This window comes from Thunnus maccoyii, chromosome 18, assembly GCF_910596095.1.
Source record: "Thunnus maccoyii chromosome 18, fThuMac1.1, whole genome shotgun sequence".
NCBI lineage: Eukaryota > Metazoa > Chordata > Actinopteri > Scombriformes > Scombridae > Thunnus > Thunnus maccoyii.
The window spans coordinates 29,797,016-29,812,897 of record NC_056550.1 but is presented as its reverse complement, the minus strand read 5'-3'; the positions used below and the strand labels follow the sequence as shown (position 1 = coordinate 29,812,897).

The window sequence follows — 15,882 nt, the reverse complement described above, 5'->3', positions numbered from 1 at the left end:
CCACCTCGCCGGCGGGGTGGGAAACAAAACAGGGGTGATGACCAGACCTTCCTCCTGACTGGACTTTTCCAGCCAATTCTACTCCCTGGATGCATGGAGCAGCCTCCACATTGAAGGGGGGTGGAGCCACCGTGGTAGTGTCCCTGACAGTGAAGCGTAGTGTACTGTACCCACAACCCCAGTATGCACTTACGCAGTAACGCTTACTACCACTCCATCCATTGCCATGGTCACTGTCAGTTTGCAGTTTGTTTTCTCCATAATCTTTGTATGCCTTAGATTATATCAGGTTTGAAGTCAGGTGTAACATAGGTGTGTAGGTAAGTCTTTAGATCTGCTTCTACTGCTGCTATGCAACCTTCACAGACACATCTGACATATAGTCTTGGCATTTCACTTCAACTCCAGGTACGACTAGGATTCACACATCTCTTACAGGTACATTCAACACACACAGATCAGACTGGACTCCCTCCTTCCCGTTCAGCACACCAGTCTGCACCATTCCACTGGCGGACTCCAACCTCTTTCATTAGTGAGCTTATTAACCGAACCACCTTTCCTTTTTCCTTTTATTTATTTCATGACCTTTATCTGCTGTGAAGGACACAAGTGATTGGAAAATGTGTTCCAGAGATTTCCTTTGAGAGATGCTGAAAGAAGGCAGTTGTGGTTAATAACAATAAATGTTTGCATCTCAGTGGAAGAGAAAATGTCCGAAAATCAGGTGACGTCACCAGCTGACAACAGCTTTGCTAGTTAAATAACTTAAACATATTAAATTCTATTCTATTCTGTTCTGTTCTGTTCTATTCTATGATGCACAGGCACAAAAGTAGGCCCATGGTGTCTGCTGATATGTGAATTTTTAATCAATACCAAATCTGTCTCATGTTCTGTGTTGCTGTACAGGTTGAAGACATCATGGGAAACACTCATCGCCAGTGCAGCATTGAGGTTGAGAATAAGACCTCCAAGTACACCCTGTGTAACCCACGGTGAGTACATAGTTCAGGTTCTCCCAGTCTGTCTTTTCTTACATTATTTGACCCCATAGACCCTCTCCTAATAATCCTGGGGATATCAGAATCAATATCAACATTGAGTAAATCACAACAACAATTTCTTTCTTATTGTTTCATTTTCTTTCTTTTGAACTGGAATAAAGAATTTGTTCCCACAGTTAATTGAACTGAAATAGTGTACAATGTGCTGTACATGTGTATATAACCAAAAATAATGTCCAACACCAGTCCCTTGATGGGCATTGACGGGTCAAGTAATCATTAAAATGAGATGTTACAGTTTAAAATCAGTGCATATATTAATAAAGCAAGAGCAGCAACCATCAATGACAACAGACAAAACATATCACATAACATTTTAGCATGAACAAATAATGACTAGTTGGTGTCATGATAACTGGACTTGACTGTTGTAGGAAACATTTTAAAATCCAGAACCTGCTTTGAACTGGCAGGTCGGGAATTTCAGAGGGTTGTGCCTTTAATGGAGAACGCAGTTGATCAAAGGAAGTCTGACAGTGTCTAATTCTAGTTTCCTTCTGGTGTATTTCGGGTGTTAGTGGCAGTATAGTGACGTCTAGTCATGAAAGTGTTGAGGATGGGTGGAGCTAGATGGTGGAGACATTTAAATGTAAGTGTGAGGTTGGAGTAATTAATAAAATGATCAAAACTGAGAAAATTATACTTTTTAGAATATTGTAATGATGAAATCTCAGGTATTTCTTGAACTTTGATAGCTTGGTTAGAAAGGTTTGTTAGTGGTTTAATGCCTGAGACCAAGAGGTTATGCAGTATGAGAGATGTGAAAATATCATTTCATGTATAGATAATAGAGTTGTATGAAATGGTAATCAGTGTCTGATTTGCCTAAAGGTTTGAAGATTCTACCTAACTTTATTATGTTTGTCAAATCTTAGCTGAGGGTCCAAAACAATTCCAAGATACTTAAACTCCTGAACTGTCTCTCGTTCACTGTGTTTTATCCTCACTTGTAAAGTGTTTGTGATTGTGATTTTTCTGGCTGAGAAGCACATAGAGACAGTTTTTCAAACATTCAGTGTTTGGCAGGAAGTGTCAGTGTGCCACCTTGCCCGAGCAGTCTGTTAGTTTGGCTGCAGCAACAGTAGGTGTTTTTGCTGCCACAAATAAAACTGTATCATCAGCATACACTTGTAGCCCAATTCAGAGATGTCATTGACTTTATATTGTGTTAAAAAAATTGTTTTGCTTTGGGTCTGGTTAAAGGTTTATTTTTTCTCTTTTAATGGAGCTAAACTAGCAGTTTCCCTCTGCCTCCAGCTCCACACATTATGTCTGTATTGAACACTCAAAAATGAATCTATCTGTTGTCTTTTAGTCACTAAAATGTTTCTCTTCTTTCTGTGACCAGTTGGTACACTTACAGTGGATTCTGTAAAACACCTTTTCCACCAACGCTTGACCCCTCTAAATCTGGCAGCGCTCTGTTCATCAAGACTCCTGGCGCAGCCTGTGGATCTGTTGGAGTCTTCACCTACGATCTCCTGAATGGATCCACAAATCAAAACGATGGAAAAATAGCTGTCATGTTCTCTAATCCTTTTGATTTCAACCTGTACTCTAACTCGTATGCAGTGGGAGTCTTTGACATGGCCAAAAAATGTGATTGTGGTCTTTATAAGGAGATGTATTACGATGCAGAGAGAAAGTTTGTCAGAGGTAAAGCTGCAGACGGCACTCTGACTCATGAAAGTAAACTTAATACCATCACAGCCACCATGTCAGACAGTTACCAACCTGACATCAAGGTGCAAGTTCTCAAAATTCCCCGAGATGCCTTTGAATAGGCATAGCGGGGCTTTTAAATGTAAAATAACCAGTTAAACAAAGACTTAATATGTTTTAGAAAGTGTGTCCTGATTTAGTTCCAAAGCTGTCAGAGTGCACGTTATTTTAAACCACAGAGAACAGAACATGAAGACAATCAGCAACGTTGTTGAGATGATGAACTGTGACGTTACGTAATGTTTGTTTATTCTTTATACTTTTGATGAAATGTGCATTAAATGGGTATTTAAATGTTCTTACATTATAAATTTGGCTGCAACATAGAACTCAGGTGTTTCTCATCATTTGAAAACATTAACACACATATAATCTGTAACTGGGATTATAACTCACTGGAAATCATCCAAAATTCCCCCGAAACATTTCCTACCTGCTGCAAACCTGTCGGGCCTGATTCTGTCCGCTCTCAAGATTTATTTTCTAGTTCATTCTCAGCTTTTTCTCCATGCACTCGATCAATCAATCTATCAATCAGTCAATCAATCCCAGTTGGCCCAGTACGACAGAAAGTGTAGTTTAAATCAAATAAATGAATCTACTCAAATGTTGATATCATCAAACACATTTTATTTTTTACTGAACTGATTTTTTAAATCTAAAAACTAAAAAACATGCTGCAGTGACTGGTTCAATACTGGTTAACTGACTGTCACCATTCCCACTCTTTCCAAATGGTTCAGGTCCTTCTGTGTCTGTGACTATCTCTACATGTACAATGTGCCTGCTCTCAGTCACTCAGTCTGTAAGACAAATAAAATCTGAACATGAACGACATGGTCTGAAGTGTGTTTGTTAAATTGACAAAATGCAAATTCAACATCAATGCCAAATGTACAAACTAAGCTAACTATGGAACAAACATATGATAGTGGTCAGTGTTAAATTAAAAAGAGAAAACATGAAATAGACAGTCGCATGAATAAAATTAGTAAAATATATGACTGAACAAGCAAACAATTTAGTGAAATAATTGAGGAAAGTATTAAAACTCATCTCATTGTTATGAAATCTTCATAATTTCATCTTTTATTTTCATATATAGTTCATAACATAGTTTTATTTACACAAGCTGGACTCTCGAAGGCGTGGACCTATCCAGACATTTCTCCATCAGTTTTGATAAACTTTTCTGAACTTTTTGTGAATAACTGGACAATTATGACTATGAGTCACTCATCAGAGTAGGGAAATGGTCAATTCGCCACTTTGGAAACTCTCCTCCTGCTGACTGTGCTATTTGGCTGGGAGAGGTTTTCAAATGTAAACATCAAGGCAAGTTTATTTGTACAGCACATTTCAACAACAAGGCAATTCAAAGTGATTTACATAGAGCATAAAAGGCATTAAAACAGAATATAAAAGCAACACAAATAAAACATATATTTAAATACAATTACAAAGTGTTAAATTTGGAAATAAAAAGAAGCTAAAAAGGAATAAGACAGATAATACAGGAGAATAATAGTAACAGTGCAGTGTAAAATATTAACCCTCAAATTTGGTTTAATAAAAGGCGGCAAACAGAAAAGTCTTCAGCTGTGATTTAAAAGAACTGAGAGTTGCAGCAGACCTGCAGTTTTCTGGGAGTTTGTCCAGATATGTGGAGCATAAAAACTGAACGCTGCTTCTCCATGCTTAGTTTTGACTCTGGAGACAGAGAGCAGACCTGATCCAGACCACCTGAGAGGTCTAGATGGTTCATAACGTAGCAGCAGATCAGAGATGTATTTTGGCCCTAAACCATTCAGTGCTTTAAAATCAGTTGTTTGACAGACAGGAAGTCAGTGTAAAGATCTGAGAACTGGACTGATATGATCCACTTTCTTGGTCTTAGTGAGGACTCGAGCAGCAGCATCTGGATCAGCTGCAGCTGTCTGATGGATTGTTTAGGGAGACCTGTGAAGACAGCGTTACAGTAGTCGAGTCTACTGAAGATAAATGCAGGACCAGTTTTTCCAAATCCTGCTGGGACATAAGTCCTTTAATCCTTGATATATTCTTCAGGTGATAGTAGGCTGACTTTGAAATTGTCTTAATGTGGCTGTTGAAGTTCAGGTCTGAGTCCATGACGACACCAAGATTTCTGGCTTGATTTGTAGTTTTTATCATTATCAATCAATCAATCAATCAATCTTTATTTATATAGCGCCATATCACAACAGAAGTCATCTCAAGGCACTTTTCACATAGAGCAGGTCCAGACCGAACTCTTTAATTTACAGAGACCCAACAATTCCCCCATGAGCAGCACTTGGCGACAGCAGTAAGGAAAAACTCCCCTTTAACGGGTAGAAACCTCAAGCAGACCCCGGCTCTTGGTGGGCGGCCATCTGCTTTGACCGGTTGGGTTGAGAGAGAGAAAGAGAGAGGGAAAGGGGGAGGGGGGACAGAAGAAAAACAATCACAACAACAAACAACAACAAGCACAAGCAGCAACAGCCAGGGAAGGATGCCATCAGGACTGTGAAGGACCGTGAAGGTTCGGCCCGGGAGTCAGGTTTTTCTGTGAGATGAGAAAGCACAAAAAACTCCGGGGAAGAAGCAAAGTTAGTGACATGCATTGATGTTACATGAATGCATACAGATGGAGAGGAGGAGGAGGAGAGAGGAGCTCAGTGCATCATGGGAAGTCCCCCAGCAGTCTAGGCCTATAGCAGCATAACTAAGGGCTGATCCAAGGCGAGCCTGGTCGGCCCTAACTATAAGCTTTATCAAAAAGGAAAGTTTTAAGCCTACTCTTAAACATAGAGAGGGTGTCTGCACCCCGGACTGAATCTGGTAGATGGTTCCATAGAAGAGGAGCCTGATAGCTGAAGGCTCTGCCTCCCATTCTACTTTTAAAGACTGTAGGAACCACCAGTAAAAAGACAATTACATCTGATTGACAAGAGCCGTGACACTGTTTACATAAAAGTTGGTAAACTCTTCAAGTAAAGGCGTGGACTGCCCGTCCACCTCAAGGTGTAATTATCGACTGAAGATGAGTGCTGACTTTTAATTGTTCTTCCTCGGCTCCAAAAACAATTACTTCAGTTTTATCTTTGTTTAATTGAAGTTACCTGTTCCTCCAACCTGTTACCTGTTTCTACCTGTCAGTTACCTGTTCCTACAACCCGTTACTTGTTTCTACCTGTCAGTTACCTGTTCCTCCAACCTGTTACCTGTTTCTACCTGTCAGTTACCTGTTCCTACAACCCGTTACCTGTTTCTACCTGTCAGTTACCTGTTCCTACAACCCGTTACTTGTTTCTACCTGCCAGTTACCTGTTCCTACAACCCGTTACTTGTTTCTACCTGTCAGTTACCTGTTCCTACAACCCGTTACTTGTTTCTACCTGTCAGTTACCTGTTCCTACTATCCGTTACTTGTTTCTACCTGCCAGTTACCTGTTCCTACAACCCGTTACTTGTTTCTACCTGTCAGTTACCTGTTCCTACAACCCGTTACTTGTTTCTACCTGTCAGTTACCTGTTCCTACTATCCGTTACTTGTTTCTACCTGTCAGTTACCTGTTCCTACTATCCGTTACTTGTTTCTACCTGTCAGTTACCTGTTCCTACTATCCGTTACTTGTTTCTACCTGCCAGTTACCTGTTCCTACTATCCGTTACTTGTTTCTACCTGCCAGTTACCTGTTCCTACAACCCGTTACTTGTTTCTACCTGTCAGTTACCTGTTCCTACTATCCGTTACTTGTTTCTACCTGTCAGTTACCTGTTCCTACTATCCGTTACTTGTTTCTACCTGTCAGTTACCTGTTCCTACTATCCGTTACTTGTTTCTACCTGTCAGTTACCTGTTCCTACTATCCGTTACTTGTTTCTACCTGCCAGTTACCTGTTCCTACAACCCGTTACTTGTTTCTACCTGTCAGTTACCTGTTCCTACAACCCGTTACTTGTTTCTACCTGTCAGTTACCTGTTCCTACAATCCGTTACTTGTTTCTACCTGCCAGTTACCTGATCATCGAGAGTAATTTGGGGTTAATAGATGTGATAAATAGAGGACACTCTCTGAACCTGTATGCTGTATGTTGTCTTTTCATCCTAACTGACAGAGAACAGTAAACGTGTTTTGTAGAAGGCAGCGACAGTAGAGAACAGTAAATGTGTTCTATTTAAGGTGGTCTCAGTAGATTTCTGTTCTGTGTGGGTTCAATAGAGGATTGTGGAATATGTTCAGATCTATTTGAAGTTCGTCTCTCTGCAGCAGAGATCCTGAGAGGATTCATTCATGAGTTGGTTCAGCTGTCTGACCGTAAATGGACGGGATAGGGTCTTTGTGTGACGAGTATTTAAACCCTCACAGAGGAATCTGCTCTGCTATCTCTTCTCTTCTTCTCAGCATTCATCCATTCATCCTTTACTCTCTGATTATACTCTGTCTTTATTTTCTTTCTATCAGTTTTTGTGTCAATCTGTCCATCATGGCCCCGAAGAAACCAGAACAAAAGAAGGAAACAATGAAAGTTTCTCCAGAAGCAGAAGCTGCTAAAGAACCAGATTTTGACCCACACAGCATCAAGGTTTGTATGTCTGTCTGTCAGTTCTGCAATGCTAACCACATTAAATATTATTATGTAGTAAATGTAACCATCAGCTGACAGCTGTAAACTTATTTAGAAATGTGCAGTGCAGAGTAGAAAGGGATACATACATGTGTAAGTAAAAGTACCTTGAGGAAGTAAAGAACTGCGTATTCAAGTTCTAACAGAAATGTCAACTTGTGTTGGTACAAAGAAGGTTGAAAATGTTTCTTGAGTGTATTTGATGTTACAGATGAATTATTAATGCATTTGAGGTTGTAAGGGGCAAATGATTCCAGTATTCTGTTTTATTTTTCAGATTGATTTTGGCCCTGATCAGATTGAGGGTAAAGCTGCACGCACACACACGTTTGTACTTCTATACTTGTGAGGATCATCACTGACATAATGAATCCCTGAGACAGACACGATGTGTACTGACCCCGATCGTAACGTTGTCATGTGTGTGTAGAGTTTAAAGAAGCATTCCAGCTGTTTGACAGGACGCCACAGAACCAGCTGAAGATCTCCTTCTCTCAGTGTGGAGACGTGATGAGAGCTCTGGGACAGAATCCAAGCAACGCTGAGGTCCTCCGAGTGCTGGGACGACCCAAACCTGAGGGTACACACACACACACACACACATACTCACACTCACACACACACACACACACATACTCACACTCACACACTCACACACACACACACACACACACACTCACACACTCACACACACACACACACACACACACTCTCACACACACACTCACACACACACACACACACACACACACACACACACACACACACACACACTCACACACATACTCACACTCACACACTCTGTGTGTTATGGGTGTGTAAATAGGTAGAGGTCTGTCTGCAATGAGATGATGAGTAAAGTTTTAGTTCAGTAGTCAGCGCAGTCGTCTCTGATCTGGGAGACTCCAGTTCCAGACCCGGTGTGGGGACGTCGTCCTTCATAAGATAGTTTATTCATGAACACTTATTTCAACACTTTAATTTTCTAAAATTAAAAGCGTAATAACAACAAAAACAGAATTTTTACGCCTATTTCGACTTTTATTCGAATACAAATACAAATATAAATTTGTTCCTTTAACAAATATATACAAATACAAATACTGGGCTCTCTGCACATCCCTAGTATATATATACATATATGACAAGAAAAATGACAATAATACATATGTTGCTGTTAAAAGCTTATGAGTACACAAGATTACAATAAGTTGTATTTATATACATCCCAAAGAGTCCGTCTGCCGTGTCTTCTCATCTTCTTCCATAGACATGGACGGTAACCTGGTGGACTTTGAGACCTTCCTGCCCATGCTGCAACATGTGGCTCAGTCCAAAGACAAGGTAAGATAAAAGCTTTAACTTCACACGGCTCAGTGGTTAAGGGTCAAAGGTCACGGAGTAAATGTGTTGGTGGAAATATTCATTCCTCGAACATGTTTAGTCATGACTTATGTTTACTGTCCAGATGAAATTTTAAAGGTTCACTTTTAAAATATCAGAAGTTAGCTGGTAGCAGATTGTTGACACGTTGTCATTTTCTACACAAACATGAATATATCTGTTGATCAATATTATCACAACAACAGTGTAAACCCTCTTGGTTTCGCCCATGCTGGCCCTCACTTCCCCAGGCCCCTTTCTACTGAACTTTCCAGTCTCTGCCCTTCTCCACCTGTCCACCAGATGTCCTCAGCCTCTCCCACTAGTCCCAGTTACCTGACTCCCACATACACCTGCTCACCTCTTCTTACTGCCAAGTCATGCTGACATATTTAGCTGCTCGGGTTCATTCACTCCTTGCTGTCTTTGTGTTCCTGTCACCTAAACCTGACATCTGCTGCCAGTTTATGACCTTCCTGCCTGCCTCAGCGCTCTGGATGTGTTAGTTAGTTAGGACTTCCTCCTGCTGCCTGACTGGAATCCAGTTTTACTGAATATTTATGGAGCAAAGTGTCTTTTTTATCAGTTCTGTCCTCTATGCTGTTACTCGCTAATATTTACTAATTGCAATACTTACAATATTATTGCAATGTAGAATTGATAAAAATGTATGTTGAAGCATCTGTAAGTAAAGATGATTGAAAGAACCAATTTCAGTTGAAAACCAGCGTTGTGATGACATTTCTGTGCTGTGAGGACATTTTGGCTGGTCCTCAAACTTCAAAGGCCTATTTGAGGGTTTAAAGTTAAGGTTAGAATTTGGTTCAGGCTCAGTTTAGGGTTAGGGGCTGGGAACACATTATGTCAATGAGTGTCCTCACAAGGATATAAAGACAAACATGTGTGTGTGTGTGTGTGAACAGGGGACGTATGAGGACTTTGTGGAAGGTCTGCGGGTTTTTGATAAGGAAGGAAATGGGACGGTGATGGGAGCTGAGCTGAGACACGTACTGGTCACTTTGGGTACGATGACTTTTATTTGTGTTCATGTTTGAGAACCTTTTGAAGTTAAATTAGCTGAAAATATGTTTATGAAAGTTTATCCACAGTGAGCATGCTCAGAGGTTTTTCTGTTATCAGGGGAGAGGATGACGGAGGGAGAAGTGGACCAGCTGTTGGCAGGACAGGAAGATGCTAATGGATGTATAAACTATGAAGGTAACATCCATACTGAAACACACCGAAAGCAAAATAAAATAATATGAATGTAAAATAATACTGAATGAAGCTGTGCATTTGTTTTCCAGCTTTTGTGAAGCACATCATGGCTGGCTGAAACAACAGGTAAATGTGTTCATTAGTTTTTATATGAAAAACAGAATCAATAGAATCATGATACTGTCGTATGAACGCAGTCTGTCTGTCTTTCAGGTTGGGTCCTGTGTTCAGAGAGAAGTGCCTGCAGGTTTCTGCTCTGATGTTACAAATCCTCATGTTCAATAAAAATGTACCAAAAGAACCAGATCTGCTCTCAATACGCTCTTCTCTCAAAATGCAGAAAGATGTTCAAACAAAAACACAAAAACACAAGATATACGAACATGCTGATACGTTTATATCATATATATATATATATATCATATATATATATATATATATATATATAATATATATATATATATATATCTCAGATAAATGTACGTTTATATCACATATATATATATATATCATATATCACATAAATGTATCACTAGAACTCAGGATGAGAACCGTCAGCCGCATCATACCGACTCAGCATTTGCTAAAGTGTTTAGTGATTTTTATTCATCTTTGTATTCCTCAAAATCATTGTGAGGATAAAAAGAAAGATTTCTTCTAACATATGAGACTCCCAAAGGTCTTCGAGGAAGTCAGGAATAAATGTGATATGGATGTTACTAGTAAAGAGGTTGAAGAGGTGATATGTACCTTGGCATCTGGAGAGGCTTGTGGACCAGATGGTCTATCTATTAAACCTTTAAAGGTATTTTCTCCTCCCTCCTGACAAGAATGTTTCAACACTCTTCATCAATCAACAAACGTCCCCGATCACTGCAGCTGCTACTAATGTATTACTGCAGCAAAACAAAGGAACTCTACCTTCCTCAATTTTTTTTGTTATTTACAATTAAGTAGTTATGTCCAATCCAATATATGAGTGGTATGAACATGAATAATTTGGAAAAGATACTACTGAAAACTTCTTATTTAAAGAAGAAAGTTATATGTTATGTTAACATCCCTGCTATCAACAGTAAAACATCCTGGGGGGAAGATTTTGGGTCCCATCTTGATGATGTGATGTGGTGAAACAAATCATCAAACATCCTATGAGACCCAATATAATATAAACCATAGACTATATACAAAATTTGGTTTATAATATTAATGACTGTATTTGTTGATCTTCTTGCGTTTCTATTCCATGTGGTTATTTATCTATTCTTCCTTTATCTCGAGTCTCAGTTTCAAACTATGTGTTGCTGTTTTTTACATGGTCACTTGATGGCGCTGTTGCCTTGTTGGAGAATTACTCCTGAATTGTTCAATAAAGTTTGGAAGAAACATTTTGTTGAGATGACTGTGTATTACACCGTTAGATGCTGAAACAAATCTCAGATTTAACAAACTTCTCTTTTAATAATCCAGAATTTACAAAAGCCTCCAAAAGTCTCAGATAAAATGAACATCTGGTCGGTTTCACACATTTATTGCAGGTGAAACATTTAAACCAAACCCAGAGGAAGTCAAACCCCAAACAGGACTGAAAACTGCAGCCTGTCTTCTTTAGCGAACATACAGGCTGCTGCTGTTTAAGTGTTTGTTCCTTCATCGCCGCCAGCAGTTCAGCTGCTTCTGAAAAGTTTTATTTATATCATTTAAATATAACCACGTGCTCTTGAGCCTTCGTCACAATAAGTTGTTTGTCTTTATTTAATCTATATTTCTTGTTGCTGACTTGTTTCAGACTCACCTTCATCCTACACGACACACTCCTGACCCCTAACCCCTGACCCCTAACCCCTAACCCCTAACCCCCCCCTCCTCGTGCCTAGACGTGACCAGGTGGGTGTGTGGTGCAGATACTGCACGCTCGCTGCAGCTGCATCGGACTCCAGAAAGTGAAACAGGAAACAGAAAATGAGACTGACGTCAACAGATTGAGCCTTCAGAATAAAAGTTGATGATTGTAACATGAGCTATTTTACACATTTAGACACACACACACACACACACACACACACACACATACACACACACACACACACACACACACACACAAACACACACACACACACACACACACACACACACATTGATCTCTACGATTCTGTTGGTAAAGCGACACGATGCCAGCTTTTATTTTGTCGTCACTTTCTGTGGTGTTTGGAAAATGAAAGCGGAGGGACTTACACACACACACACACACACACACACACACAAACACACACACACACACACACACACACACACACATTGATCTCTACGATTCTGTTGGTAAAGCGACACGATGCCAGCTTTTATTTTGTCGTCACTTTCTGTGGTGTTTGGAAAATGAAAGCGGAGGGACTTACACACAAACACACACACACACACACACACACACAAACACACACACACACACACACACACTAGACACCAGTTCGATTAGTGATCAGATCTGTGACTGTGAACATTTACATATTTAATAAATACTGAATAAAATAATCAATAACAACAGCAGATAGAAACCAGAGCAGATATGAGTCTCATCTGTTGTTTGAATGGAAGAATGTGAACATAATGAATTATAGAGAAAGTGTTATTTAAACCTGCCTTCTATCTTTAAACTCATGTTGTTATTACAATCAGTCAAAGCTTAAATGTCAATTAGCTGCTTCTTGAAGAACGTCCTTCCTTTGTTTCACCAACATTTGTTGTATTTTATCCTGCTGTTGCTGTTGTCTTGGTTTTATTAAACTGTCGGTTCTGTTTGTGCTGCGTAACATGTGATCAAGGTCTAAAGACACATAAACAAACAAATAAACATATAAATATATAAATATATAAAGAAAGAAAGAAAGAAAGAAAGAAGGAAAGAACTTTCTCTGCTGTGTGGAAAGTGAGAGTTGAAACATGGCGGGAATTTCTGTCTTTCTGTTTTCTGTTTCCTGTCTGCAATAAAAGTCGAGAGCTGCAGCATGTCGGACACACTGAGACGCATCCTACTCTTCTTCATCATCTTCATCAGACACTGAGACATACAGCTCTCCGCAGCATCATCTTCATCATGTTGTTCGTGTTCTTCATCCTCTGCAGCGCCCTGACGCCGGCTCTCTGCTGTGATTGGCTCGATCAACGGTTTAGTCACGTGAACAACAAATGTCTGACTCACCTGAAGCTCATGGTGAGTACTGACACCAGGTCCTGGAGGAGTTTCAAGGGTCCTGGAGAAAGAGTTAGAGGTCCTGGAGGAAGATTTAAAGGTCCTGGAGGAAGGGTTAGAGGTCCTGGAGGAAGGGTTAGAGGTCCTGGAGGAAGTTTTAAAGGTCCTGGAGGAAGGGTTAGAGGTCCTGGAGAAAGAGTTAGAGGTCCTGGAGGAAGATTTAAAGGTCCTGGAGGAAGGGTTAGAGGTCCTGGAGGAGGTTTGAAAGGTCCTGGAGGAAGGGTTAGAGGTCCTGGAGGAAGATTTAAAGGTCCTGGAGGAAGGGTTAGAGGTCCTGGAGGAGGTTTGAAAGGTCCTGGAGGAAGGGTTAGAGGTCCTGGAGGAAGATTTAAAGGTCCTGGAGGAAGGGTTAGAGGTCCTGGAGAAAGAGTTAGAGGTCCTGGAGGGAGATTTAAAGGTCCTGGAGGAAGGGTTAGAGGTCCTGGAGGAGGTTTGAAAGGTCCTGGAGGAAGGGTTAGAGGTCCTGGAGGAAGGGTTAGAGGTCCTGGAGGAAGTTTTAGAGGTCCTGGTCTTGTTGTATGAGCTAACATTGGTTTTGTCTGTTTTGCTAAAGTCAGTCTTACTGTTTAGTTAGTTGTGTAGTTAGTGTGTTGTTAGTGTGTTGTTAGTGTGTTGTTAGTGTGTTGTTAGTGTGTTGTTAGTGTGTTGTTAGTGTGTTGTTAGTTGTGTTGTTGGTGTGTTGTTAGTGTGTTGTTAGTGTGTTGTTAGTTGTGTTGTTAGTGTGTTGTTAGTTGTGTTGTTAGTGTGTTGTTAGTGTGTTGTTAGTGTGTTGTTAGTGTGTTGTTAGTGTGTTGTTAGTGTGTTGTTAGTGTGTTGTTAGTGTGTTGTTAGTTGTGTTGTTAGTGTGTTGTTAGTTGTGTTGTTGGTGTGTTGTTAGTGTGTTGTTAGTGTGTTGTTAGTTGTGTTGTTACTGTGTTGTTAGTTGTGTTGTTAGTGTGTTGTTAGTTGTGTTGTTAGTGTGTTGTTAGTTGTGTTGTTAGTTGTGTTGTTAGTGTGTTGTTAGTGTGTTGTTAGTGTGTTGTTAGTTGTGTTGTTAGTGTGTTGTTAGTTGTGTTGTTAGTGTGTTTTCATCTTTAGTGCTAGGAAGCTTTTGTTTTAATTAAATCAGCAAAGATTCACTAACACATAAAATCGTTGTATATTTATTGGTGTTTGTGTTTAACACACAGCTGAGTCACTGTGCTGATGTTTCAGGGCGATCCGCTGACTGAGGAGGAGAGTCCAGTTCCCTTTCCATACGATCTCTACCAAAGCACGAGGAACACACAGGTACTGTCACACACACTGACTGCTTCACCTGTATGTTACTATTCACACATTAACATACAAACATCTAAACACAATTTTTTTCTTCATTGACATAAAACAATCACAAGTTCTTCTTCCACAACATAATATATAAAATATGAAAATATTCATCTCAAAGTTTGATGATTAACCTCCAGTTGTTGCATAAATAGCACAAATACCAGAAACCTTTACATAATCCCTCGATGTCACAGTTATTAAACAGCTGATCCACCAGAATAATGTGGTTTTGGAACCAAGATTCAAAAAAAGACGGACTTGTGTTCATAAATATGTCCTTATTGTTTCATGTGAAATTTGTAGTAAACAAACAAACTGTTACGCTGATGACACTCTGCTCTGTCAGCCAATCAGAGAGCCAGGATTCACAGCTGTCTGTCTCTGTCCAGGTGTTGGAGTCCCAGCTGTTGTTCATCAGAGACAGTCTGAAGCTTATTTCTGATCTCTATCACCACGGCAACCGCTCCTCCGCTGCCTGGAATACCAACGAGGAGACCAACTTCCTGATCACCATCGACAGACAGAACGAGGAGCTCAACAAATGCGTGAGTACTCAAATACTTACAAAAATACTTTAAACACTTTAACTCCTGTCAGCAGTTTGACTTCACCTGAAGCTTTAAGTGAGACTGTCAGAGTTTTAGCTTCAGGTTTTACTGCAGAATTAAACTGGGAACTGTTTTTGTTTTCAGGTTTCGATTGAAAAACCAGTTAAAGTCCTGCTGAGAAAATACTACAAGAGACTGGAAAAAAGCGCTCTGCACCGTACGGTAAGTACAAGTCCTGATGTAGTACTGTGTGTACTGACTGTCGTACTGTGTGTACTGACTGTAGTACTGAGTGTACTGACTGTAGTACTGTGTGTACTAACTGTAGTATTGTGTGTACTGAGTGTACTAACTGTAATACTGTGTGCACTAACTGTAGTACTGTGTGTACTGACTGTAGTACTGTGTGTACTAACTGTAGTATTGTGTGTACTGAGTGTACTAACTGTAGTACTGTGTACTGCATACAGGGGGGCAGTACTGCGTACTGGGAGCTGATCAGGATGGAAACTAAACGGCACCTGGACCAGTTGGAGATGCTGGTCTCCATCATCACCAGCAGGAGGCGCTCTGCAGCGTCTCCACACTAACTGTCTGTTTCATGTTCATCATGTTTCTCTGTGAGAACACTGATATTTTATTTATTTATTTGTTTATTTATTTACTTTATTTACTATTTATTTACTATTTATTGTCTTCTGACAGTTTTGTATTTAAAGACATTTTGTATGATTTTACTTGAAAACATAAAACTGGA

General features: G+C 40.0%; 3 protein-coding genes across 5 annotated transcripts; all 3 read left to right on the top strand.

Annotated features, from left to right (window-relative positions):
• Positions 1-714: 714 nt before the first annotated feature.
• LOC121884739 (DELTA-actitoxin-Aas1a-like) lies at positions 715-2,851 on the top strand. The gene is made up of 2 exons (XM_042393712.1): positions 715-998; positions 2,416-2,851. The coding sequence occupies exons 1-2, from the start codon at positions 892-894 to the stop codon at positions 2,849-2,851; spliced, it is 543 nt and encodes a 180-aa protein (XP_042249646.1). The 5' UTR covers positions 715-891.
• A 3,804-nt stretch (positions 2,852-6,655) lies between these two features.
• Positions 6,656-10,323, top strand: myl4 (myosin, light chain 4, alkali; atrial, embryonic). 3 transcript variants are annotated; one of them, XM_042391849.1, is made up of 9 exons: positions 6,656-7,144; positions 7,259-7,379; positions 7,699-7,726; positions 7,852-8,001; positions 8,692-8,765; positions 9,728-9,827; positions 9,945-10,022; positions 10,093-10,148; positions 10,236-10,323. In XM_042391849.1, the coding sequence occupies exons 1-9, from the start codon at positions 7,116-7,118 to the stop codon at positions 10,305-10,307; spliced, it is 708 nt and encodes a 235-aa protein (XP_042247783.1). In that variant the 5' UTR covers positions 6,656-7,115; the 3' UTR covers positions 10,308-10,323. The 3 variants fall into 3 exon arrangements, with proteins under 3 accessions (XP_042247783.1, XP_042247782.1, XP_042247780.1); XM_042391848.1 differs by having other exon boundaries at positions 6,656-7,379; positions 10,112-10,148; XM_042391846.1 differs by having other exon boundaries at positions 6,656-7,379.
• Positions 10,324-13,026: 2,703 nt separating this feature from the next.
• On the top strand, positions 13,027-15,774 carry LOC121884599 (interferon a3-like). The gene is made up of 5 exons (XM_042393471.1): positions 13,027-13,230; positions 14,464-14,538; positions 14,967-15,122; positions 15,270-15,347; positions 15,596-15,774. The coding sequence occupies exons 1-5, from the start codon at positions 13,114-13,116 to the stop codon at positions 15,713-15,715; spliced, it is 546 nt and encodes a 181-aa protein (XP_042249405.1). The 5' UTR covers positions 13,027-13,113; the 3' UTR covers positions 15,716-15,774.
• Positions 15,775-15,882: the final 108 nt, after the last annotated feature.